The following is a 27,038-nucleotide window of genomic DNA, read 5'->3' on the forward strand; positions in this document are numbered from 1 at the left end:
ACCAGGCATCTTAAAGAAGGATTTGACTAATGGTTCTACTGGTATGTTGTTTACAGGCACAACACTTACTCTGACAGTGTTTACACAAATGTTGTGAAGACCAGAATTTTAAAAGTTAATGAACAAAAATGCATCTTATGATCTTTTATTGTATTTTTAATAAATTAGAGACTGTACAGTTCTTAGGTAACAATTACTGGAAGGTTATTTTTCAGGATCTGGCCTCGGGTAAAATCAGACAAAATTATAGTCAGATCCCCTAAGTTTAGCCCCTGACTTATCCAAGGGTCATAGAAAATTCCATGACTTGGGGCTCAAAACCTGCCCTCGACTTATCTGTGAGATCGACTTACGGGCGAGTGTCTGCGGTGAGTATGCTGCTCTTTACCAGACTAAACAAGAGCCTTTACTGAATGCTTGGAACATTTCCTTGAAATTGCAAATTCATCTGGTATAAGTTTTCAAGCTTAGAATATTTGGTCAAGATCACCACAGTCGAGTACAATTTGTTTTCTCTTTGTTGGACCATCAGTAAGAGCACTTTTTCTTGCTTACATGACATATATTACCATCCTCTATAAATCTGAGGATTGGTGTGTATAAGATAGTACAGCCATGCTTTTTATACTCCTTTTTTCCAATTGAGGGAAAATTCTGGATGAAAGAATTAATAATAAGAAATAATCTGAAAATGTTATTTAAAGGCAATGATGGTGAGAATTTCCAGTGGATATCACCAATATGAAACTCTACAGTTAAATAAACTGAAAATTTAATTAACTATGTATGATATGAACTACTTGTAACCCATTTTTAACTTGCAGAAGATTCAACGAGGGAACTAGACAAAGTGGCCTGCTCCTTAAAAGTAAACTGTCTAGCATCCACAAACATGGACTTTACACATTTTTTAGCAGTACAGTACTGTTTATTTATAGTGACAAAAGGTCTATAATTCAATACTGGAAGCGATAACGTGATTCTAAATGTTTGCATGAGATTTGACAGTCCAACTCATTTTGAATTGTGCTTACTAAAGACATTTAGGTAAATTTTACCGAAGTTTATGGGATGAACTTCCACACAATGGCCTTAATCCAGTTGTAGTTGCAGAACACTAATCACATGTAATTCTTAGTGAAAGACTCACCCAGCCAGCTCAACAAAATATAAACATCTTGATACAGAGGTCTGAGGTCAAAGCAAGCATGAGCAACATACATGCCTGCTTACATGCATAGACTTCTTGCTGAATTGGGGCAAATACTGTATATGCAGAAGAAATGGAGACTAAATAACTAAGAGCCTGATCCTGTGGTCCACGCCGTGCCTCTGCGGCGCGGACTACAGTTGCAAACGTGCCATAAGGCACATTTGCGGGGCTTATCACTGGGCTCCCACCAGAGCTGACTCAGCTCCGACCAGCACTGAGCCAGCGCGCGGCGGGCACCCGGGTTCCGCAGCCCGGCAGTCTTCATGACCACAAGGCTGTGGAACGGGATATGGGGTTGTGGTCGGGGGCATTCCGGGGAAGAGGGAGGTGTGCCGGGTGTGTGGGGGAGGTGTGTTGGGGGAAAGGCTGAGCTCCGCAGGTTCCAGGGCACTCAGGCAGGGCTTCTCACCCTACGTGAGCGCCTTCACTTTAGCGGGGACCAAACGGTCACCGCTAAAGTGAGTAGTCCCATTGCAGGATTGCTTCCCTTACTCGGTGGAAGGGGACGAACGTTCCCTTCTCCCGAGGAGCCTCCTGCGGTAGCACGGGAGGCGCTGGATCCAGCGGGAGCCCTCCATGGAGCAGCCAGGTCCTGCAGCTCTGAGCAGCTCAGGATTGGCACCAATCCTATCTAACTTTCCAGTGCTGATGCAGCCATGTCAATGGGGCATGCAGTGCATCCTCTGGTGGGGAGGGGCAGCCATGGAGGCCTCCTCAAGGAAAGGCAATGTTTGTTCCCTTACTTCAGGGCTGCATTGGCTTTGGAAAGTTAACTAGAACTGGGCCCTAAGTCAAGGAACCAGCTTGCAAGTATGAGTAGCATTATATCCCCTGAATCAGCCGTATATTTAACTAGTTTGATTTTTAAGGTGTGCTTTTTGGACTGGACTGGTTTAAAGCTGTCAAACATTTCTGCAACCCTACATCCCTTAATCTTAAAAATATTTTGTGCAGGTTCACAAACTTTGGAAAATAATATTGCTATAATAATTAAAAAGTACTATAATTATAAGATCTATCACTAAATAAAGCAGAAACGCAGTTGTATACATAGTTAATTTTTTTCAAGTAATGTTATGTACATTTTATTGCCTGTATATGCACAATGGTAAGCATAGAACTATAAATACACAATGTAATAGAACAGTAGAAAACAAGATTGTTACACATGTGGGAATGAGTAAGGGAGACTATTTTCCTGATGCAACTGCTTAAAAAGCCAGTGATGAATGACAATATTTAGTTTGCTCTTTACATATATTTCTAAAATATTTTCCCCAATAAACAGCTTTCTGTAACAGCAAATTGCTTCTTTAATAACCACATCTTTTCCAGTCAGAAGTGACTTTGGATCAAAGTAACATTAAATTACGTAACTCCAAGTATCCAACACATTTATTCAATCCGACTTTCCAGGTAATTAGCAAAGTAAAGTGTTAATAGCTCTTTTAAAAACGTTATTTGGCTGCATGTTAAAGAATTGGGCTTTGAATTCACAATAGGCAAAGGAACAAAAAAAATAATAAAAAAATATTTCTATAGACAGTTTTTCCACAAGACATTATGGGTAGCAGCTCAGTCTAAAGTATTTGCCCTGAAGAGGTAGAGAGAATTTTAGCCTAGCACAGAAGAACATCATCCTTGGCACTGCTATCTTCTCTTCTGTAAAGACACAATCCCTAAAACTAGATGATGTAACCTTGGTTACAAAACTTGGGTTCTAGTCACTGTGAGAAGGTTGTTGGTCTCACTCCCACCTTTCAGTTATGAAATGTATTGATTACATCTGAGGAACAGATGACTTTTAGGGACATTTACTTGATTTTCATTCTCTCTTTCAGTTAATAAATCCATAAATATAAAAGAAGCGTTATTCACAATAAAGTAAAAAAAGAAGGTATGGAAACAACCTGAAAAATTTCCACATCTCAATCCAAATGGTCTTGATGACACAGCTTCAAGAAAATCATGCAATAAATTTGGTGCAGCTTTCCTAATTCATTCAGATTAAACCCCCAAACCAATGGTGTCAAGGTTTATAAGTGCTTGTGATTCACACACCCAACCCTCAAAATTCATAGCAGAAACCCCAGGAAAGTTCCTGCAATTAGTAATTGCCAGCAAGTTTTCTGCAGTGCTGTCATATATCCCTATGTGAGTTTAAATAGAACTACTAGTTCCAGTAATTAGGTTGTGAGAAAACATTCTAGTAATAAAGGTAAATACATACTGAGCATGCTTGTGCAGAGCACTCCACTCTGAAGCATCCTGCTTGAAGAAGGGATGGTGACAAGGATGGTTCATATCCACTGTAACTTTTCTTAACCTGTGACTAGAAAAGCAGGGTGCCACATAATCCTAGTTCTGTAACACTGTACTCTGAATAGGCCATCTTCACACAGGAGGTACTAGCTGAACTTGCCCTCCTAGTTTGCACTGAAGTTTTATTTACGGGACAAACATTCAACAGTGAACTATAACCACTTCTACAGAGCTTGACCAATCCAGCTTTTTATGGGTACTACTTGCTTTCAGAATCAATTGTTTTGATTAAGACATTCATAAGAAGATGCACCTCTGGTACAGTGAACTATTCTAGTTGCAGTTCAGACCAGTCCTGCCTTGTTCTTCTGGTGTCCTGCCACTGTGTGTGTCCAAGCAAAGAACATAGTACTTAAACAAAAACAGCAATAAAGAGTCAAGTTACTTTGCAGCTGAATAAAAACAAGGAAATTTAGATTTTAGCTTTTAAAGCTGAAAGCATTCCTGTTTAATTAGCTGTTTTTTGTTGGCTTTTTTTTTTTTAAGAAAAATGTACAATAACACTGGTAAAAATTAATGGGAAGACACCCAGAGGAGTGTAAAAAGAAAACATGATGGATTAGATTTAAAAAATTTATTTTGCTTCGATCAAGTGATATTAATACTGTTTTTCCCCCCCTTGGATATGGAATAACTACAACAGTCACATGCAGGCTGAGAGTAGCGCACCATTAAGGAAAAAAAAAGGGGAAGAGAAAAAGGAAAAAAATATTCCCAACAAAACTGAAGAGTTCCAAAGGATGTTTCAGACTTTTCCTTGTACTGATCTGTCTTTTCTTCAGATCTTTCTGTGGGCATCTGCATCACTAGCTTTGTCCAGAAACCTCTGCTGCTGCATCACCTGCTCCAGAGCCTGTTTGTGCACGCTTGATGTATAGATTCAACAACTTCATCTGTAGAAGTAATTGGGTACACAGCTTGTTTAGTATTTGTGGTGGACTAAATATGATGTCAGAAGATTTTTTTAAATGCATAATACCTATTTGCTAAGGAGGGAGGCTTGAAGAAAAAAAGGACAAACCATGGTTACAAAAAGTAACTGTGGCTTAAAAATGAAAGAAGAAAGTACATATTTTATATATAAAATGCTGAGTAGCCTCAATACTTGAATAGATGTTAAGGCTTATTAATTCAAAAAGTTGCATAGCAAAGAAAATTACTGTATTAGTTGCTCAGCCTATTTCTATCTTCATGACAGCTAGCCAGGATCTCAATCTTGCTTTAAAAATCACAATTTCAGTAATCATATTACTAATGTTAGCCACAATTTTTGATTTTCCCTCTCTGCTCTTTTCTGACTGGGTGATCCCAGATGGTGGTACATCATCCCAGCTTTTGGCATACTGCAGAGTTCAATCTTGTCCCCCAGTTGTTCAATATCTACATGAAACTACATGAAGACCATCCTGGGGTTTGGAGCTGGCTGTCATCAATATGCAGATGACACTCAGCTCTGCCTAATATTAGGGAAGCTGTGGAAACCTTTGACTAGTATCTTGGATCAGGTCAAACAAGATGAAATAAAATTTGGATAGAGGTTATCTTGGTTAGGAGACCTGTGATGCAGGCACTGGATCCGAAACGTGTTCTGAATGAACAAGATTCTTGCACTGAAGCAGGCCCACAGCTTGGGGGTACTATTGGATTCATTGCTGCCCCTGAATGTCCTGGTTTCTCTGAGGTTCAGCTGGCAGCAACAAAAAGAAGGACTTTCTGTATAGTGGTGCCACAAATTATGGAATTCCCTCCCTACTAAAGTAAGAACTGAACTCTTCCCCTACAGGCCTTCCAGTAGGTACTTACAACTTTTTATAATTTCAAGTTATTTTTTCTCTTTAAAATTTTTATTTGGCTGCTTTTGTTATTGTGTTTTTTTATTATAACTATTTGTTTTGAATTTATTATTTTAAACTTGATAGTTAGCTTCCTTTTCCCCTAGCTTTTTTGTTTCAAAGAGAAACAAAAGTTTCAAAAAGTTTCCTAGCTTTTTTGTTTCAAAGAGAAAGATGATACAAATGTTTTAAAATAAATAAAATAAACCTCTCACATGTTGCCTGAAATGATACAGCCCAAGAAATGTTCATAATTGCTGCTGCATCTACAGTGGATCTTAGTCTGCTCTGGAACAAGGATTTAATTTAGTTTTGATTTTATACTGAATATATCAAAAATGTATTAGATTCCAAGACAACCAGAGATTGAGAGAACCCATGAAATTAATCCCATTTATTGCCAATTACTGAAATCAAAACTAGGCTAAGGCACGTGACAAATCTGCACCTACTTTGCTGCCAGTGAGTTGGCTGAGGTGTGGCTTCAGTTCATCACCAATTACTGCATGAATGGCTACAAGACAGAAGACACAAGCCTTCCGAACACTGCTCTCCGAGTTATCATAGCCCTAGGAAACAAGAAAAGTTAGCATGGAGAACTGTATCAGTTGATGAATTAAAAATATTTAAATAGAAAAGGAGATTAATACAAGTATACTTAAATGGGTTAGGAATTCATTGATCACGTTCCTATAATTACAGGTGGTGCCTCGGTATCCCTAAGGGATCTGTTCTTGGACACTCCCCCCACTTATACCGAAAACCGCAGATAATGAAATCCAGTTTTGGTGCGTTTAAACCCTCTGAAGGCGACCAGAGCTGGGCTCCAATCACCTCTGGAGGGTCATCCGAAGCCTACAGAGGCTGTGCGCGTCTGCCTGCACCCTCTGTGGACTTTAGAATGACCCTAGAGAGCAAAAAGTGACTTCCAGTTTCCTGATTTTCTGAAGCCTGCTGAGGCTGTGAGCATCCTATTTTCCTTTGGGAAACCAGAAGTTGCTTTTTTTGTGCGCTGGGGCCATTCTGAAGGCTGCAGAGGCTGCACACATCTACCCATGGCCTCTGTGGGCTTCAGAAATCCCTCCACCCACATATCTGTCACAGCTCCGGTTACCTTCAGAGGGTTCAGGTTGGACCTAATTCTGAATAAAATAAAAACACAATTTGCAATCACTTCTTACCTGTATTAGACCTGGCACTATTTCTGGCAAGAGCTGAGCAAGGGTTTCTTTAGGGACTCTCTCTATTACTTTAGTCTGCATTTTGATTGCAGCCAGATTAATGGGGTAATCTGCTGTTTGGATAATGGGACAAAGTACTTTGATGCACTGATCAGGACTAATGGATGAGGCCAGCATAGCAGCAGCTTCCTCAGCAGATCTTACCACCTAAAGATTAAACAGACACATGGAAAAACAATTGAATTGCATATGCTCAATTTGTACTATGGTATATTGTTAAATCTTGCAGAAAAAACATTGCAATCATGTTTGGTTTACTGAAGTTCTCATCAGGTGATTGGGACCAAGGTTTCTCAACTTCACCAGAGAACTTAACTCAATTAAAGACAAGAACATTCAGCAACCAGAGAACTGAAACTATGAGCCTGTATCTTCAACCAAAGAGGCAATTTGTTTAGGCCAGGGGTGCCCAACACGTCGCTCGCGATCCACTGGTCGATCGTGAGGCAAAATGAGTCGATCGCGGAGCCCTTAGTCTAGTCCAGGGGTGCCCAAACCCCGGCCCTGGGGCCGCATGCGGCCCTCGAGGCCTCTCAGTGCGGCCCTCAGGGAGCCCCCAGTCTCCAATGATCCTCTGGCCCTCCAGAGATTTGTTGGAGCCCGCACTAGTCCCACACAACTGGTCTCAGCATGAGGGCGACTGTTTGACCTCTCGCGTGAGCTGTGGGATGAGGGCTTTCTCCACTGCTTGCTGTTTCACCTCTGTGATGCTTTGTGCAAGGCCTTTTATAGGCCTTGAGCTATTGCAAGACCTTCATTCATTCATAAAAGTTCCATCTCCAATATATTCATTTAAGTAAATGTATTCAAATTTTAAATGTAAATTAATTCTTTTTTTCCCCAGCCCCCGACACAGTGTTAGAAAGATAATGTGGCCCTCCTGCCAAAAACTTTGGACACCCCTGGTCTAGTCTATAGACTCTATAGACTAAGGGCTCCGTGATAGACTCATTTTGCATTTATAGAGTCTATAGACTAGTCTAGTCTAGAGTCTAGACTTTTCCCCACTCTACGGTTTCAGGGCAGAGCTGCCAGGTGGAATGGGGCGGGGCGTGTGAGCCGAAGTCGGCGGCGGGGGGGAGAGGAGGAGCAGAGTACGGTGGCTGGGAAAGGCCAGAATTGGTGGAGGAAGCGGTGGCGGCAGCGGGAGCAGCCGGCTGAACTGGCCTGGCTCTCTCCTTCCCCCCTCCCCTTTGGCGCCTGGCTGGTGCGTTGGCCATGTCGCTGTTCCAGTCGGCGCTGGACTTCCTGCCCGGACCAGGCTCCCTGGGGGCCGCCAGCTGGGAGCAGAATGACTTCGTGGGGCAGGTGGTGGAGATGGGAGAGATGAAGCTGTGCATCAAGCAGGTCATCGCCGAAGGTGCGGGGAGGGAGAGGGAAGCCCCCCTGGGATGAGTGGGTTGTGGAAGGGCCCCCCATGAACCTCTTGGCCCCCCCACCTTCTCTGTTGGGGTCCTTGGTTGGGGTCAAGGAGCCTTATAGGGTGAGGTTGTGGTGGGGGCTCAGCTGCACTGGGGAGGACTTCCCAGCGCTGGCCTTGGGAGATTTGGACCCCCCCCCATTGCCAGGGAGGTGGGGTGGGTGGGGAGGCAGAGCCTCCCCACAGGGGTCCTTCGAAGAGCGCTGCCGCCGTGTGAGGCGCCCAAGCTCTGTGTGTGGGTGCTTGGGTGGGTGTTTGTAAAAAAATTCTGGTAGATCTCCGGGCCTTGCTGGGTTTCAAAGTAGCTCTTGGGCCAAAAAAGTGTGAGCACCCCTGGTTTAGGCAATCCAGCAGGCTTCAAACTATGCCCATGGGTCAGATCTAGCATCACAAAAATGCCTTCCCCACATGGCGTTTACCGTTCCACACCACAGTCTCTTGTCTTTCAAGTTGATCTCACAAACTCACTTTGGGCAGCTGCATCCGACTGAAAATCAGGGGTGCACAGCCTGCTGGGGTGCAGTTGTAGTTGCCTGGTGCAGTTTGTGAGGAGATCCGCTTGAAAGATAAGAGGCTGCTGCAGAGAATGGTCAGTACCATGTCACATGGGGAAGGTTCTTTTGTTATGCAGCAGTCCCACAGTTTGGAGACTACTGGAGTAATTAATCAAGAATTAGGGTGCTTTATCTGTATAGATATACCAACTGTGTTTTTTTTTGTTTTGTTAGGTGCATAAGAAAGTAGATTGAATAATGCAAACTAGATTCATCCTGCTGAAATGAGACTGTAAGGATTTCAACCCTCACAAACAGAGGAACAGTCCCTTCCCACAAAATCTGTGCTAGTGAGATTCTTCAGAGGGAGTATTATTATTATTATACTTTATTTTTACCCTGCCTTTCTCCCTGAAGGGACTCAAGGCGGCTTACAAAACAAGGTTAAAACAAGTTACATAATTTAAAAGCAGATAAAAACATAACATGACACACATGACAGCCTCAATATTCAAATTAAGTATTTATTATTTATACAAAAGACAGTGGCCCTCTTAGCTTTGAAGCAACAAATGCCTGCAGTGTCATTTCAACATTCTTTGATACCACATCCTCAAGGCACTACAGAATTGTATACGAACCTCCTTGTGAGGGTCCTTATGAGCTTCTAGGGTCTTCATAATTGTGAGCTCTGCATAATTTCTAAATCTTGCTGGTTGGTGCCTTAAAATCTCTCTTAAGACTTTCAGTGCCAGTGCTCTAATTGCATGCTGAAAGTTTAAACAAATTCAGTTTAGTCCTCTTTGCAGAACTTCAAGGTGATTATTTTTGAAAGTGTAACTATAAAACGTTTGCTCCAGAACTGAATTCAATATTTAATTGTTCCTTTGAGATCTCCAGAAAAAATGAAGGCCTTTCCAAGTGATTTTATGTAAAAAAATAAAATGCATTTGTTATACATTTGTTTCAGAAATCCAGAAATTGTTCCTCTAGATCAGGGGTGCCCAAACCCCGGCCCTGGGGCCACTTGCGGCCCTCAAGGCCTCTCAATGCGGCCCCCAGGGAGCCCCCAGTCGCCAATGAGCCTCTGGCCCTCTGGAGATTTGTTTGAGCCCACATTAGCTCAATGCAACTGCTCTCAGCGTGAGGGCGACTGTTTGACCTCTCCTTTGAGCTGTGGGATGAGGGCTCCCTCCACTGCTTGTTGTTTCACCTCTGTGACACAACAGTGGCAGCAAAAGAAAGGCTGGCCTTGCTCTGTGCAAGGCCTTTTATAGGCCTTGAGCTGTTGCAAGAATTTCATTCATTCATATAAGTTCATCTTTAATATATTCATTTATGTAAACTTATGTAAATTTATTCAAATTTTAAATGTAAATTAATTCTTTTTCTCCCTGGCCCCCAACACAGTGTCAAAGAGACGATATGGTCCTCCTGCCAAAAACTTTGGACACCCCTGCTCTAGATATAACTTCTGTAGTAAAGTGGAACATACTGCTCCTGGAAAAGTAAGATTTCTCTCCAGTCAGAACATCTAACATCACTGTATGTGCAAATGCAAGATAGAGTAGCATGACTATCTTGACGCTTGTGACTGAAATGCCATAACTGACAAAGGTCATCCATCCCTACTATGCAGGTAACACAAAAATCATTTAGCACTTCCCCTTTGCATCATGTGTGTATTCATGTGCATATCACCCCCCCTTTTAAAGGCCAACATCGAAGTTCCCACCTCCTCTCTTCCAGTAATTATATTCAGGCCTAGCTCCCTCTACTTCCTCCCTTTCCATTATGTTGGCAGAGGTGACTATGTTATGATGCGTTTGCAAGATACATAAGAAATGGAGAACCTATCAACATGAGTAGAATATACTGGCACAGTGTATTCCTTTTTCCAAGATGTTTACAATAGTAGTATCTTATTGAAATGTTTCAGAAATGTTATTAGAGTATTTACATATACAGGTGCAACCTATTTATTTATCTTCAGATTTATCTCAACAGGGGTGGGGGGAAGTGAAAGTTGAACACACCTTTGCCTCTTTGATCCATTTCAAGGCAGGCCAAAACACTGCAAAAAGGCTCCACCTCAAACAGGCAGGGAAATTGCCCTGGAGGCATGGAAGAGGTTCCCCTTGTGAAGGAACAGTAAGACTCCTGGAGCCCCTGAGCCAGCAAAGAGGCTGAAGAGGGGAAGGGGGAACCTCTGTAGCCAGAACACTTGCAGCAAGGTGAATCTCTCTCTCTCTCTCACACACACACAGGGGCAGGTGCAGTGGTAACAAAGGGGATTGCTTTAAAAAACCCAGGGAGTGTTTGCTGAATTCCCCGCTCCTTCAGACTGAGATGGTGCAGGCTCTCCTTGCTCCAACCTACATAAACAAAACAGCCCAACAAGCAAGTCTTCCCAGCAAGCCAAAGCATGAGATTTAGGCTACAATCCAAGCCACACTTTCCTGGGAGCAAGCCCCACTGACAAGAATGGGACTTACTTCTGAGTAGGCAGGCATAGGACTGGGCTCTGAGGCTACAATCTTCTCCACACTTTCCTGGGAGTAAGCCCCATTGACTAGAATGGGACTTACTTCTGAGTAGGCAGGCATAGGACTGGGCTCTCAAACTACAATATTCTCCACACTTTCCTGGGAGTAAGCCCCATTGACTACAATGGGGTTTACTTCTGAGTAGAAATGCATGGGACTGGACTCTTAAAAGCTTAGCATCCCACCTGTGAAAGAGGTGGGGCCAGCTGGCAAAAGGGAGGGCTGAGTACAGAGCCAAGGAGGCAAAGGAGCAGAAGGGGAGGTGATGGAGATTGCCTTAGTTTCCTTCCATCCTCAAGTGTCAGGCTGTAGTGTATTTTTGTAACTCTATGCAATTTGTGTAAAACACATCATTTCTGGGTCTGATTTAGCTTTTTTTCCTAATTGAGATTAGGAACTCACTTGCATAAAAAGGCTCCACCTGTACTCCCAATTATAAATCAATCACGGAATTAATAGTTATTGTAATCAAAAGTGCTCCAGCTACTGCAATATGCTAATTCTCAATATCTTTGTATTAGCATGACTAGATTAGCATGGATACTTCCTCTTACATGAGAGCAGGTTATGTAGGATTTGTCCCCACTTTTCCCAGACCACGTAACTTCATACACTTCTATTAATACTCCTCTCCCATGACTGTATTATTTCCATGCAAAAGATTAGGAATCTTTATGACCTTATAGTGATCTCCAACCTTCCCTAATTATTCCTTTTTCCCATCACCATCTTCAAGCAAGTATCAACACTGTACATGAACTTCTGCATGTATCTGCATACAGGGACCATATCAAGAAAGTAACATTCACCTGATTTCTTCTCAGTCTTATATTAAAGCTGAGCTTTAGTAGTCCCCACCTTTACTCAGTCTGGCATTTCTTGGGTAACATTAGTGTCTGGCCTTGGGGGCAAATTACTAAACATGAGTAAGTGATTTTCCTTTTTTCATTTTAGGTCTTACCTCTTTGTCCCCAAGAGTTTCAAGTAATAAAAGCAGAATTGTTTTGAAGTGTTCATCCCAGACACCAAAAGACTCTTCTTGAGTCAATTTCATTAGTTCATAGAGAGCAGCTTTCCGTTCTTCAACTCTCTCATTATGGTTTGACAGCTCCTTCAACAATTCCGCAACTAGGTCAGAATGGTCTAGGGGAGGTTCTATACAGAAAGAAAAATATGAGCTCATTAAAAATAAAACTAAGAAAAAACAGGTACAGTTGATGGACAGAGTGGCTAGAGATGCTCTTTACCCTCTCACACAGCACCAGAACCAGGTGACATCCAATAAAATTGAGTGTTGGGAGAGATAGGACAGACGAAAGAAAATATTTATTTACTCAGCGTGTAATTGGCCTGTGGAACTCCTTGCCACAGCATGTGGTGATGGCATCTGAGCTAGATGTCTTTAAAAGGGACAGTTTCTGGAGGAAAAATTCATTACGGGTTACAAGCCATAATGGATACATGCAACCTCCCAGTTTTAGAAATAGGCTACGTCAGAATGCCAGATGCAAGTCAGGAAACTAGGATGCAGGTCTCTTGTTGTCTTGTGTGCTCCCTGAGGAATTTGGTGGGCCACTGTGAGATACAGGAAGCTGGACTAGATGGACCTATGGCCTGATCCAATGGAGCTGTTCTTAATAAATGTGCAATTGCAACCTGAAGTCTTTTGGCTGGGTATGACAGATGAATATGTGGAAAAAAGACTTGAAATTTTATTTTTATATGAAGTGCGGTTAGAATACTTTATGCACAATATTGGAAAACTAGATACACTTCATTGGTAGAAGAATGGTGGATGAAAGTTATGAACTTTGCAGAGATGGACAAACTGATGACCTTAAAGAGAAATCAACAGAAAATTTTATGAAGAACTGGAAACTAATTATTGACTTTCTGCATGACTTAATGAGTTGTGGGTTTGAAGATTAGATTGTAAGAGATAATTATTTCAGAATAATAATTTGAAAAGGGTGTTAGAGATATAACATAAATAAGGGTGGAAATTTAGATTATTAAATAAAATTGTAAGCAATTAGAGCAGTGGTTCTCACACAATTAGCACTCGGACCCACTTTTGAGAATGAGAGTCTGTCAGGAGCCACCGGAAGTGATGTCATGACCAGAAGTGGCATCATCAAGTAGGAAAATTTTTAACAATCCTAGGCTGCAATCCTACCCTTAGTTACCTAGGAGTAAGTCCCATTGACTGTCATTGTTAAAAGAATATACATAATAACTTGTTAAAAGTACAGGTCTGTAACATTTCCCCAAATGCAGTCACATACCATGGGAGCATAAAGTATAATCTATTAAAAATAATAGACCCACAGTTTGAGAAACACTCAATTAGAGTGTAAGATTGAGAAACACTGTGGGTGTCCTGACCCACAGTTTGAGAAACACTCAATTAGAGTATTCGATTTTGCTCATGCTACTCTCTTTTATCTGTATTTTTATCTATTTTTCTATGTTGTTGTTTTCCTTTTTATTTTATTGTGTGTTTTCCCCTGTTTTTCTTAATAATAATAATAATAATAATAATAATAATAATAATAATAATAATAACAACAATAATAAAATAAATAAATCAAGTAAAACTAAGTAAAAACCATGTTCATATTATCTGATAAAAAGATATGCATCTCTGGTGATCATGGCAGAGCTTCCAGATGCCTTCCAAGAAAAAGCACTGGTAGCCAAAATAGGTAATCAATAGGACTTGATTTAATACACAACCATAAAATTAGAGATCACTTCTCCTATCTCCTTCTACTTGTTTGCAAGACAGGCTGGCAAACTGGGTGCCAGATTCTCTGAAGAAAGCTGCTGCTGGAGATTTCCCCAGAAAGCACTTTTCACCTAATGTAGCAATAACCCATTCAAGCCAAGATCTAACCCTAACTAAACTGGGAGAAGGTTCTTCCTTTCCTAAAGGAGCACCCTATATGCTTGTGATGGCCCAACATTGTGCTTGCCTAGAGGCCTTCAAGGGTTCTTGTGCTGGTGTCCTTGGCACTGAAAGGATAATGACCAGCTATATCTATCATCCTAGAAAGACCACGTGAGAGCTTACAGGATAGCACCTTTCACTTGGATTTATCACTCACATATGCCACTGCTTTAACCATCTATTCATCAAATAGGTGGTCCTCTTCAGCAGAGGTGAGGACCAACTTGGTGAATCACGTTTATCCACTGCTTCAGTTGACTGCTCTCTGGCCACAATCATGAAAACTGTGATTCTGCCCATAGACCATAAGCCCTTTTAGAAAGGCACAAGCCATATAGCAAATCTGTCAAAGAGGTAATTTAGGTCAATGCTACCAACACTGATAGCTGCTCCAGCGTAGCTTTTTCAGCCTAGCTAAGTAAGTCTTGGGCAACAAAGATAAGGAGAAATGGCTCTAACCAGTTATGCTAATATCCACAATAACACACAGCGGAAGATCAGCTAAGTAAGTCTTGGGCAACAAAGATAAGGAGAAATGGCTCTAACCAGTTATGCTAATATCCACAATAACATACAGCAGAAGATCACCTTTTTGTGTGTGTATGATTGTTAGATGATGTATCTCTTTCAGGGGGAATGATAAGTCTCTCCAACTGAAGTCTCTCCTCATTTATTTCAGGTGGCATAAAGTGCTTCCCATTCACAACAAAGGCATGATCTTGTCTAAAGCTTTGTTCAGATGGGGAAGTTTGCTTGGTCTGGCACACACTAATCTCAAAGTGTGGCTGAGACCTGTGATAACTTGAAACACTTTCTAAGTGAAAGCAGTGCCCAAGGAAAACCAACCCAAGGGGAAAAAATGAATCTGTTAGCATGACAAGTATACTTTTAAAGCCAGTAATGAATAGGAACTCTCTTCACTTAAAAAAAGACATCCAAAATCATAGTGAAGATGTTTCCAACAGGTAGAAAAGGCAATGCATTCAAATTTTAGAGACACTAAAGCTTTGCTTCAAAAAATGTGTTTAATACCTTACTCGAAAGTATTACTAGAGGTGGCATGAGCCTCCCCACTACCTGAATGTGCCACCAACTGCTTCCTCTGCTTGTGCACACTTCTCCCATGGAGCGTGGATGAGTGAACAAACAAACGTGCTTCTACTCCTGCGTCCTCAAAAGAGACGCTTGAGGGGGGACATGATTGAGACATACAAAATTATGCAGGGGATGGACAGAGTGGATAGGGAGATGCTCTTTACACTCTCACATAATACTAGAACCAGGGGACATCCACTAAAATTGAGTAAAATTGGGCGGGTTAGGACAGACAAAAGAAAATATTTCTTTACTCAGCGAGTGGTCGGTCTGTGGAACTCCTTGCCACAGAATGTGGTGCTGGCGTCTAGCCTTGACGCCTTTAAAAGGGGATTGGACGAGTTTCTGGAGGAAAAATCCATTATGGGGTACAAGCCATGATGTGTATGCGCAACCTCCTGATTTTAGGAATGGGTTAAGTCAGAATGCCAGATGTAGGGGAGAGCACCAGGATGATGTCTCTTGTTATCTGGTGTGCTCCCTGGGGCATTTGGTGGGCCGCTGTGAGATACAGGAAGCTGGACTAGATGGGCCTATGGCCTGATCCAGTGGGGCTGTTCTTATGTTCTTATGTTCCCTTTATTCAGGAAGATGGCTGCATGTAGCCTCCTTGGTCCACACCTCATCTGTTTGGAATGAACAGGGAATGCAACATCCCCAGCTCATGCTCATTACAACAAAAGGGGTGGTGGTGCGAGGAGGCCCCATATGTGCAGAAATCTTTTTAAGTACAGGGAAAGGGCGGGCTTCAAATTGCCTTTCTCTGCCTATGTGGCACTTCATAAGCACCAAGTAGGCAGGGAGATGCGATTTGGAGCCACAGAAACTTTTTGTTTCTACTTCTTCATCCAGCAACATTGAAGGGAAGCTGGTGCAGCTGTGAATCTCTTATAGATTGCTCTCTGCAAGTCAGTGGAGAGGCAGACTGGAGAGAGTGGTGGACTGATGGTTAGAGTGTTAATCCATTTGCAGCCCTTCCAAGGGTGCCACTCCATGAGAACATTTCAGGTAGTGTCATAGTTGGGTCATCCCAAGCACTACTAGTAAATATAGAGGACAAAGAGAAATAAGAATGGGAAAAAGTATTAACAATACTTTGAGTTGTGCTATAGGTATCATTAAATTAGGAATAAAAGGCATTTATTCCAATCATGCTAAGTGAGTGACATATAGTATCTTTTTATTCAGCGCATCTCAGTCCCCAAGTGAAAGTTCAGACACACATCAAACCCAGTTCTGTGCTTTCATTTGAAATATTTTGTCAACAAAACATGGCATTGCTTTTGCTTTTTACCAGCTAAGCGGAGTTTTGGCATTACAAAGTTCAAGCATTTTTGTTTTTCTTTAAACGAAATCATCTATAGCTAAACCACTATTTTCTTTTGGCTATAAGCATTACAAAAAGCTCAGCCTGATTTTTAATTTGCTACTGTGTATGTTATGTAGACTATTTTCATCTGTGTACTCATTCTATTAGTGAATATAGTTGTCTGCAGAGATCACAAGATGCTACTGTAGAATTGGGAAAAGTACAGGGTAGGGCCATTACCCAAGAGAAGCAAACAAGACCCCTAAAGGGTTGTCAAATATTAAACCATCCTCCTACCCCGCCAACCACGGCAAAGCCCCCTCTCTAGGGCATGTGGTGCTAGTTTTAGCTACTCTCTCAATAGCTTTCCCAACAGCAGAATCTTGCATGAAAACACAAGAAATAGGGACTATATGCTACCTACTGTTTCCCCGCCTCAACTTATAACCTACTCACATGCCAGGACAGGTGTCCCGTCCTCTCCGTATCCATGGGCGATGCATTCCTGGCCCCACCATGGATACAGGAAACAACTGACTGGGGGGGAACCCTAAGTGTACATCTCCCCATGCCCCTTATATTTGTTTATGCTGGTGCAAAGGAATCATGTATTTGCTTTAGGGCACAATCCAAAATGCTAGGCTGATACAAGTTTCCTATGCTGGCCCCCTGGTATTGCAGAAGTGCCATAAGTGCTGTGGGCAGACCCGGTCCTGGAGGGGGTCGAGTCACAATCTGGCACTTAGGTTAGATCCTAAACCTCCTCCTGGGTGGCCTGGCCTACTGCTGGGCTGCTTGGATCTGCATCACCTCTTTAGCCCCATCTGGGCCACTGCCATGTTGCCCGGGAGAAGGGAAATTGATTGCCCTTGCCCTGGATTGCACTGCGGCCAGTGCCAATCCTGCACTGGATTCAGTGCAGGTCAGCTGGACTAATTGCTCCAGTGCTGTATATGATTGGGCTGCTCACCAGATGCTATCAAGCAGCAAGTTTATACCAGGGGTGTCAAACTCATTTCATACCAAGGGCCAAACAGCATCCATGGTGCCTGCTGAGGGCCGGAAGTGATATCATTAGGCAGGAAATGATGTCATCAATCAGGTCATAACCAAAAATAAGCACTTTTCACTTAGGAACTCATTAGCTGCAAATGACAGAAGAAAAAAATACACAAAACTTGATCATATTTCAAGTTATGGGAGAGCCCAATTTTCATGTGGGCTGCCCTTACAGCAGTAATATCTGAGCACTGCTCAGCAGCTGAGAGCCTGAGGACCGGATAAAAAGCTTCAGTGGGCCGCATCCGGCCCCCAGACCTTATGTTTGACACCCCTGGTTTATAGCAAAACAAGCAGGCAGGCAGAAATAAGCAGGCAGGCAGCCTGCAGCTGGAGGGGATGACTCAGTGTATGCACTTCCTGTTAACATTTGCCAAGTTGTCTCCTCCAGCTGTAGGCTGCCTACCTGCCTGTCTTGCTATAAGCTTTCTGCTTATAGCATCTGGTTAAAGCAAGTATAGTACATAATTCCTTCATGTGATTATAAGCAACATAAACAAAGGTAACGGGAGTGGGGGGACTGCAGATAACCTGATCCATGAAATTCAGATCTGCAGACACCTGTATTTTTCTCAGACATGTATTGTACTGAATCTTTTGCAGCAGTTTTATATTTTTAATCTCCAAAGGCTAAGAACATGCAAAATGTTTAAACACAACCATAAACACAAGTTATTTGAAAACCAGTTTAACAATGAAGTTCTTGGAAAAGTAATATGCAGTTTAACTTTTTTAGTCAATGGTAGTTTGATGCACATGTGCATTCATGAAATCAAAATTTTGAACAGATTTTTATCAGTTCATCAGCTGAAAATTCTGCTGGAAGTGTTTTTTCCAAGGTTGTCTTTTTTTCAATTAACACTTGGATCAGAAAACAATTCTTTTTATTTCTGCCAACACTTTTTTTTGCCACATAACACCACATCCTTTTCCACTGCTGCTTACAATACATTGGACTTACCATCAGGAAACTGGTCTGCATCATCATCAAACATGGCCTCTTTTAAAGCCGATTTGTTAAAGGAACCAACACTATCCGAGTAATTGTATGGGTTATAATCACGTGATCTTGGGGAAGAATGAGGAGGCATCGTGTTCAGTAATGAGGTTTTGTTGTCTAGAGCTGTTCGGCCTGTATCGGTAGCACTACCTCCTGCTCGTAGATCTACTATTCCAGACCCACTACAAATCTAAGAGAGGAAGACAAAAACACATTTGAAAGGTTAAGACCACTGTTTTAGTAGTATGTAAATAAGCAGGTACATGTTTCCCAGATTTTATTGGAAATCATGAGAATTCGACTACCTGAAGAAAAATAATCTTGGCAAGGATTCTTGCTATCACCAATTAATAGCTGATATGGCAGTGTGAGATCTAGAAATTATGTATTTATAACCACACTTAGGCTGCAATTCTATCCAGACCTATGTGGGATTAAGTCCCATTGAACTCGGTGGGACTAACTTTTGAGTAAGCACGCATAGAATTACTACACTATTACACTTCTAAATAACTGACTTTCAGAACTATCACTTGATAAATTTTATGACATTCAGATTTTAACAGAAAAGTGCAAAATAGATCTTTGTTTAAAAGAGTTATTGAGGTTAGAATAACATTTTTCAGAAAGCAGACATATTTTACATGAATTAGTGATGTGTTTCCTAATCAAAGCAAGCATACAAAGAAAAACTGTACTCACAGGCTGCAATTAAAATAGTCATCACTTGGCTCCATTTTGACCCCTTTATTGCCCCTATTACCCCTAGCTTCACACTTTTTTTGTTAAGACTGGTTCCCGTATCTTTTGGCATGCGGTCTCTCTCAAGAATTTACTTTCCAAAAGTGCGTATGTTCATAAGCAGGCACACATACTGCAAACAGAGCCCCAGCTGTGTCTCCATTCAGATCTATAGTGCTTTCATCCAATTTTACCTGTAACTGAATTACTTACAGAATCGCCATCCTCTTTTTTTGAATCCCGTTTCATAGGTTCATTCATATCTTCTTGACTACGGAAGCTGAAATTTTGAATTGCTTCAGTTACTCCACGAAGAGAACTATAAATATCTTCTGAATTCATGTTTTCTGTGTCATAGTCAAATGCACTGTGGAAAATGAAGTAGATTTTGTTTTAACTAAAATGGTATGTCTTATCACAGAGGCAATGGTTCTTTCTGGATATGAAGACAATGAACATGCCAGTGGGTGAAGAAGAACTTCTATTTATTAAATGAAGACATGAATAACTTCAGATGATCAAAAAAGCTATCACAACAGAGTGCAAACAAGATGAGCAATGCCTACGTTCACTCTTCTGCCCTGAGACACCCTTCTGTTAGCTTCCTGAATCCTGTAAGGCAACTAACTCAAGCCAATAGGGTGTGTAATGCCAGTCCTGCAGGTTAGACTTGTATGAAGGTGTTCACCTGATAAAGATCTTGGAGAGATTTAAATACCCTGAAACTATGTACTTGGCTCCTAATTAAGTGGTCCCAGTTCATGATATTTATAATTTATTAACTGGAAAAGGCATATTCATTTAATTGTCAAACCTTCATGTCTCCCATCCACATGTGTGTGACTCTGAAATGGTACCCAGTGCTTTCCAAAATGAAATAAGCAGGGGCAAACACTTCCAGCTGCCCATTTATTGCCTGGGAACACTAACACTGCTTAGAAGATGCACTCAATTAAGGGATAAACAGTGCTCTTCAAAACTTCCTACAAATTAATGAGAATTCAGGCAGGATGTTGCAGCAAGCTTTTAACCCCAGAAGCTTTTAGCTCCAAAAGGATCATGTGGTACACCACTAACTCCTCAAGATGCAATGGTCCCCCATAATACTCCAATACACAGCATTGCCTTCTTTTTAAAAAAAATTTATTTTTTATTTTCCAAAATAAAAACAAATATAAACAAACACATAACAAACACAAACTCAATACACAACACACACACACCCCATTGGAGGGTGAAGGCAGTCATATATCAATATATCGAATCAATCAATACATATCTTCTAATCTTGTTCTTCTTCTAGCTTAGCCTCACACGGCATTGCCTTCTAATTGGCATTCCTGAGTGCAAATTCTCACATGAAAACCAAACCACATTGAACTAAAACATATTGGAATGAGAACATTGGGAGTTTGAGGTGGGATGAGTTGGGTTGTAACCTTCAATGAAGAGGGGAAAAAAATGTCTAGAGCAGTGATTTTCAACCTTTTTCATCTTGTGACACACTGGCAAGGCACTAAAATGGTCAAGGCACACCATCAGCTTTTTGACAATTGACAATGCACACTGTGCTGTCAATGGGGACTCACATTCCCCAATGGTCCGACTGATAAATGACCCTCTCCCAAATTCCTGCGGCACACCTGGGGATCATTCGCGGCACACTGGTGTGCCGCGGCACAGTGGTTGAAAATGGCTGGCCTAGAGAATAGAGAAGAAGCTATGTAGTAAGAAACACAGAGGAAAGGATTTTGTCACAGTGGGCAGATATTACGGAGGACAACCTGTGGAAGACAATGAGAATATTGAACATTTCTATGACAGGAGAAGACAGGAGATGGGTGGGATACCAGTTTTAACATTTAGGCATAGCAATCAAACATGTTTTCAAAAAGTTAAATTCAAAATATTTTGAAAAAAGGTAAAACTTTATAATCTGATCTCTTACCTTGGTGACAAAGTATTTTGGGATGTATTAGTAGGGGAAGTGAGGGGGCTAGACCAACTGGCTGGTGAGCGCGGAACAGGCCTTGTTAAAGGGCTGCCCATGGACCCCTGTAAAGGGAAAAAAATTGTTTTTTCAGAACCGCCTTGCATTTTTCTATCATTCTACCTATATTATCAAGCACATAGGTAAACATGAGATGACAGCAGTGCTTGGGAAAAATCTATTCAAAACTTAATAAAGTAATTTCAGTCACAAAAATCCTAAATATTCTCAAATGCATAATTTATCTTAGCCAAGTATGCTTCAAGTCTTTACTGAAATTATTACATGCACAAATATCTTAATGGACGATAATTAATATACCTGGCTGCTGTTTCCTGTATTCCGGAGGTGATTGTGAAGCAGCTTTGTAGCGCCGTCCTGAAAAGTTTTTGGTAAAGCACCCAGTAACATTGTAAACTCTGGGGTATTGAGTTCAAAAAGAGAAATCAACACCGAATGTGCAGCCTAAGGACAAAAGAATCAAACCATATTGAAATATACACAAGATAGGTTTTAAGGTATTAAAAGTGGGAATTCTAGGCAGAAGTAGCAGTATGTATAAAACAAGATAGATCGGGATGGCTAGCCTTTCAACTTTAGGGCTCCTGTACCTTTAACATTTGTGTAGGATAGGGAATTTCAGCAGATGCAGCTTGCTATGGCAATTGTTAAAGGTTGTTCACCCCTGTGATAGATAATTGAAACTCTTTGGTGACTTAGCAATTAAATCTGAGCATCAAACATTTTACTGAAACCAACAACTTAGGTCCGGAGGTTGGCTGCAACCCCCTGAAGCTCCCCTCCCCCACCCTGTTATGACTGAGCTCTTTCAGAGCCACCCTTTCAGCAGTTCCTTTTCTGCTGAGGCTCTGGCAGGTAGAGTTGAAAGAAGGAGGCACAGGGTAAGGAGTAGACCAAGAGAGGTGAAAGAGGAAGATGCTGCAAAGGTGCTAAGAGAGCCCAAGAGAGCAAGCTGATCTTTCAGCAGTGCTGCTTCTGAAGCTTTCAGCAGTGTGGGCAGAAGTGGCACTGCTGAAAAATCCTATTTTAGTTGTCATCCAGTAACTCTTGAGAGTCATACCAGTAATGAAACTGGTTATTGGGAAGGGCTTGCACCTCTCTATAATAGCAAATCAAGTTTCATCATAATCCTTCATGAGATTAATGTTTGAATATGCAAAGCATATATATTGTAGCATGTAATGTGTGGCATGAATGCTTTTTTCTGAAAACACATAGATGAGACAACCAATAAGCAAGTAATACACAAGTAAATATATTTCTTAACCAGATCTTTCATCACAGAATATCCCAAACCAGACTTTGTTAAACATTCTTCTGTTTTCATCTCAACGGATTACAGTTTAGTTAATGAGCTATTCTCCTCCTTTAAAGAAAGGTGGAGTTATAGGTGGTCCATGTCACCTGTAGATTTCAGAAGCCGCGAATGTGATCACTCGCAGGGTCGGAGCTCACAGGTGAGTCCAGCCTGCACCCTCAGAAGGCAACGTGAGATGTGCTCCTGTCACCTTCAGAGGGCCTCCCTTACCCTCAGAAAAGCTGAAAATTGCTACTTCCAGTTTTTGGCCAAAAACAGAGAGTAGAGATTTTTGGCCTTCTGGAGCCCTCAGAAGGCCTGAGGGCCAGAGAGGCATTCCAGCCCTCAGAAGGTCCTCTGGACATGACCAGAGCACAGCTTTGGAGGTTCAAAGGATTTGGGGGCCCAAAAACTGCAGATTTCAACACTTGGTACTTAGGAATGGAAGTACCATGGATACTGAGGGTCGCCCTGTACTAATCTTTCCAACTGTCAGATGAAGACAAAAATAGTTTGCAATAAAAACTTGTTACCAACTTTTCATGATATGGGATTTGAACTGTTAATAAAATTTCATGCAGTCAGAAACAATTAAACACACATTTGTGTATTTTCGCATGATCAGACTTACCTTCCTAACATCTGAACTTTTAGGTTCCGTTGTCCATGTGATAATTCGAGATACTGCCAAACGAGTTTCACTTGAATTTACAAAATCTCCTGGATCCATCTGCTGTGCAAGAGTCTCTATATACTTTAGAATTGCAACTTTTACCTACAAAAATAAGAAAAGTCAAATAGATGTCCCCAAAAATCTGGCAGCCAGTGGTGAGGGGGCTATAAAGAAAGAAAATTTTTTTTTATTTGGAAGCAAATCACCCACCAATGCTATCCTCACAGGATAAAAATGTAGCAGTCTTTGCATTTAATGCTGATAGCAGCTGTAAGAAGTCATCTTGGAAAAGGAGAGATGAAATAAGCGTGTTTGATTTTAAAAAATTCTGAACAAAAGAAAAATGGGGGGCTCCACTGATAAAACTGTTCCACAAACCTTTACATCAGCAGTCTCCAAACCACAGGACCACTATGTTACGAAAAAGCCCTTCCCATCGCACACGGTACTTACCATTCCTCACTGCTGCTTCTTATCTTTTGAGCCAATTTTGTCAGAAAATTGTTCCAGGCAGCCACTTTCACTTCAAAATCAGGGTGCAAAACCTTCAGGGACAAAAGGCAGCACAAGCGGCTACCCGGCATGACTTTCTGACAAGATCGGCTCAAAAGATAAGAAGCAGCAGCTTGGAACAGTAAGCACTGTGCATGATGGGGAGGGCTTTTTTCAGGCGCGGGATCTAGTCTGCAGTCTGGGATCTAGTCTGCAGGTTTGGGTTTGGCGCCAGCTGCTTTAGTCCAAAACTTGTGCAATGGTCTGCAAGGTGTTGCAACTCTAGCACCATAACTAAAATAATTTTTAATATCCATCATTTAAAAAATGATGAGACGAAGAAGTCTATGATGCAAGACAGGGTCTTGCCAATTCTTCAGCCAAAAGACTGTTTTACAGTAGTTTCCACTCCGCTGGGGAATCACCTAGAACCAGTATATATAAAATAAACTGTACAATAAAATTAGAAAATTTACAAACGTAAGACATGGTCATTAGCCTAGATCAGTGATGGCGAACCTTTTAGAGACCAAGTGCCCAACCCAAAACCCACTTATTTGTCACAAAGTGCCAACATGGCAATTTAACCTGAATATTGAGGTTTTAGTTTAGAAAAAAACAACTCATACATTAACATCTTTTACCCACTATTACTTGTAACCCTTAATGAGCTTTTCCTCTAGAACTTTGTCCAATCCCTTCTTAAAGGCATCTAGGCAAGTTGTCATCACTGCTTCCTGTGGCAAAGAGTTCCACAGACTAATTACATGCTGGGTAAAGAACTATTGTCGGGGAGGGGGTGGCTGCAAGACCTTGCCACTGCTCATTTTCTCAAACAAGAAAATTTTTTTTTTTTTAAAAAAAAGCCCCACCCACAGAAGTGGGCTCTAAGGTTGCAATCCCAGCCACTCTTTCCTAGGAGTAAGCCTCATTGACGCTAATGGGGCTTACTTCTGAGTAGACATGCACAGGAGCAGACTCCAAGGCTGCAATCTCAGCCACTCTTTCCTAGGAGTAAGCCTCATTGACTCTAATGGGGCTTACTTCTGAGTAGACATGCACAGGAGCAGGCTCCAATCCCAGGCACTCTTTCCTGGGTGTAAGCCTCATCCACTGTAATGGGGCTTACTTCTGAGTAGACACGCAGGATGTCTCCTCTGCTGTGGAGGAAAAGCCTCTCCTGGCACTGCTGCTCAGTGGGCTACTCAGCTCCTGGGGACCTGCTCAGGCAGGCTGCAAAGGTTGGCAATGACTGAGGAAGAGGGCGGCTCAGGATTGGCTGGTGGTCTGCCAGTGAAGGGCCCTGAGCCATTCCAACAGAAAAAGCCAGGAGCCTGCTGGATGCTGATTGACTGAACCTGCTGGAGAGTTGGGAAAGGGAAAAACAGGGATCTTAAGCCTGCAGAGCCAGCAAAATTGAAAAGGGAAACAAATGCGGAGCAGGTGGGGGTGAAGGGAGAGGAGGGCAGTGAACTCAGGGGGCAGAGGGAAGCAGCCCACCCTCCCAACACACAGGGGTTTGGAAAAAGCCTCTGTTTTCTTTAAAGTGGCACGCAGGTTGAGCGCCCCTCCCCAGGCTGCCTGGCTCAGCGCTGCGTGCCCACAGAGACGGCGCTGCGTGCCCCATCTGGCACGCGTGCCGTAGGTTCGCCACCACTGGCCTAGATGGTTTTAAAGGCAGATTAGAAAAATTCAAGGGAAAAATTCACTCATCAATTGTTTTAGATAAATGGAATCACTGTGTTCAGAGTTATATCAAATTAAATTGTTTGGTACAAATAACCAAGGGTTGGATGTTGTCTTCATGCCCTGCCTATGAACTTGCTAAAGAAAACTGGGTGGCCATTGTTGGAGACAGGTAGGTTGACTCATGGTCCAATTCAGTAGTGCTGCTGCTATGTTCTAAAAGATAAACATTTGCCAGAACACTGACAATACATGCACATAGATGCACGTTGAGAACCGGTCTTAGACTCAATTTTCAGCTGCCTGCAAAATCTTGGAAAACACAAGGGCTGGCAGCCAGGATGACAACTGCACAATGAAAGGAAACATCTGGAGAAGGGAGGGTTCTAGGAGTACTTGTTTAAAAAAGTACATTAAAAAAATGGGATTTCTGGTCAGTCTGCCTATGTAAGCCACCTTGAGTCTATGAGAACATATTATTAAAATACTGTAATAAATAAATTCTCATGAATTCAGAGCAATGTTCTCCTTTCATGTATTATTACTCTACCTCTTCAAAAATATGTTGTGCCAACACAAGTAACATACACTGATGTCAACAACAGACAGTGCTATGTGTTATCTTTTTAAATACATCACTCTTCTCTTTGTAATACGAATGCCTGATGGTAAGGGAATCAGCACAATTTATAAAATATGAAAAGCAAGCACCATTTAGTTTATAGATGAACATTTCCATAACTTATGTATTATGCTAGTTTCTGCATATCCCTATCTACATCCTCATTCAGCATTCAGAGGACCTCTGCTTTACAATGGTAATTCATTCCAGAGACATCACTGTGTTGTGAAAGTATTATAACATGAACCCACTAATGCACTGTTTCTTGGTAATTCGTTCCAAGACTTTGGAAGGTGGAGTTTCTGCCACAGATATTTCACTCTCTAAAAGGTGATTCAAATGGTGCCTACTGTGCTCTAGAGACCATGGTTATCAGTTTACACAATTTTGCAATTGTCAAACACAAATTAAAAGGCTGTATCCTTCCCTCAACACACACAGCCATGATGTTAAGAGCACTGCTATTGGCTGTGATGCTACCAAACACTTGTGCCCCACTGCAGATTGGCTGATCTACCATTTACAAAGCCCTGCCAGCAGCAATTTCGAGCCCATCATAAAATGAACAACTTTTCTTAATAGTAAACCTTGTTTTACTACAAAGGGTTCACTGTAAAGTGGTTTGATTGTAATATGAACCCATTGTAAAGTGGGGGGTCCACTGTATTTTCTACTTGTTTTCTCTGTGTTGCTCCCTCCTTAGAAGCCCAATGGTTTCATTGTTAAGATATATGTGTTGGGAAGACCGGGAGAGAGGGCACTCTTTACTTTTATTATCCTTCCTTTAGGAGTGAAATATAAATTCTGTTTACACCAGAATCAGACAAACTCAATACTTTTCCAAGATAGTGAAGCTTTCCCCTGCTACTTTGACAGGCTTCTAAGTAATACTATCCTCCTCTTCCATCATCAGATGTTTTCTCTCTCTAGTCAGCTTTAACACACTCTGGAGTCTCACACCTTCAGAAGTGTGTGTGCACAAGTATACAGTCCTCATGTTTATAGTAAAATATATAATGTCTCACTGAACCCTAT

General features: G+C 41.7%; 1 protein-coding gene across 2 annotated transcripts in view; it reads right to left on the minus strand.

Moving 5' to 3' along the window:
* Positions 1-2,271: 2,271 nt before the first annotated feature.
* Positions 2,272-27,038, minus strand: part of CLASP2 (cytoplasmic linker associated protein 2) — a 161,307-nt gene continuing 136,540 nt past the window's right edge. For both annotated transcript variants that reach the window (XM_066628157.1, XM_066628156.1), the window contains 10 exons: positions 23,162-23,305; positions 21,534-21,677; positions 21,171-21,277; positions 19,436-19,589; positions 18,443-18,671; positions 12,030-12,223; positions 9,164-9,292; positions 6,549-6,755; positions 5,820-5,936; positions 2,272-4,428 (listed from right to left, as the gene is read on the minus strand). In XM_066628157.1, the coding sequence (XP_066484254.1) occupies positions 4,342-4,428; positions 5,820-5,936; positions 6,549-6,755; positions 9,164-9,292; positions 12,030-12,223; positions 18,443-18,671; positions 19,436-19,589; positions 21,171-21,277; positions 21,534-21,677; positions 23,162-23,305 (1,512 nt within the window). In that variant the 3' untranslated portion in view covers positions 2,272-4,341. The remainder of the gene's footprint in view (positions 4,429-5,819; positions 5,937-6,548; positions 6,756-9,163; positions 9,293-12,029; positions 12,224-18,442; positions 18,672-19,435; positions 19,590-21,170; positions 21,278-21,533; positions 21,678-23,161; positions 23,306-27,038) is intronic.

This window comes from Tiliqua scincoides, chromosome 5 (assembly GCF_035046505.1).
Source record: "Tiliqua scincoides isolate rTilSci1 chromosome 5, rTilSci1.hap2, whole genome shotgun sequence".
In the NCBI taxonomy this organism is placed as follows: Eukaryota; Metazoa; Chordata; class Lepidosauria; order Squamata; family Scincidae; genus Tiliqua; species Tiliqua scincoides.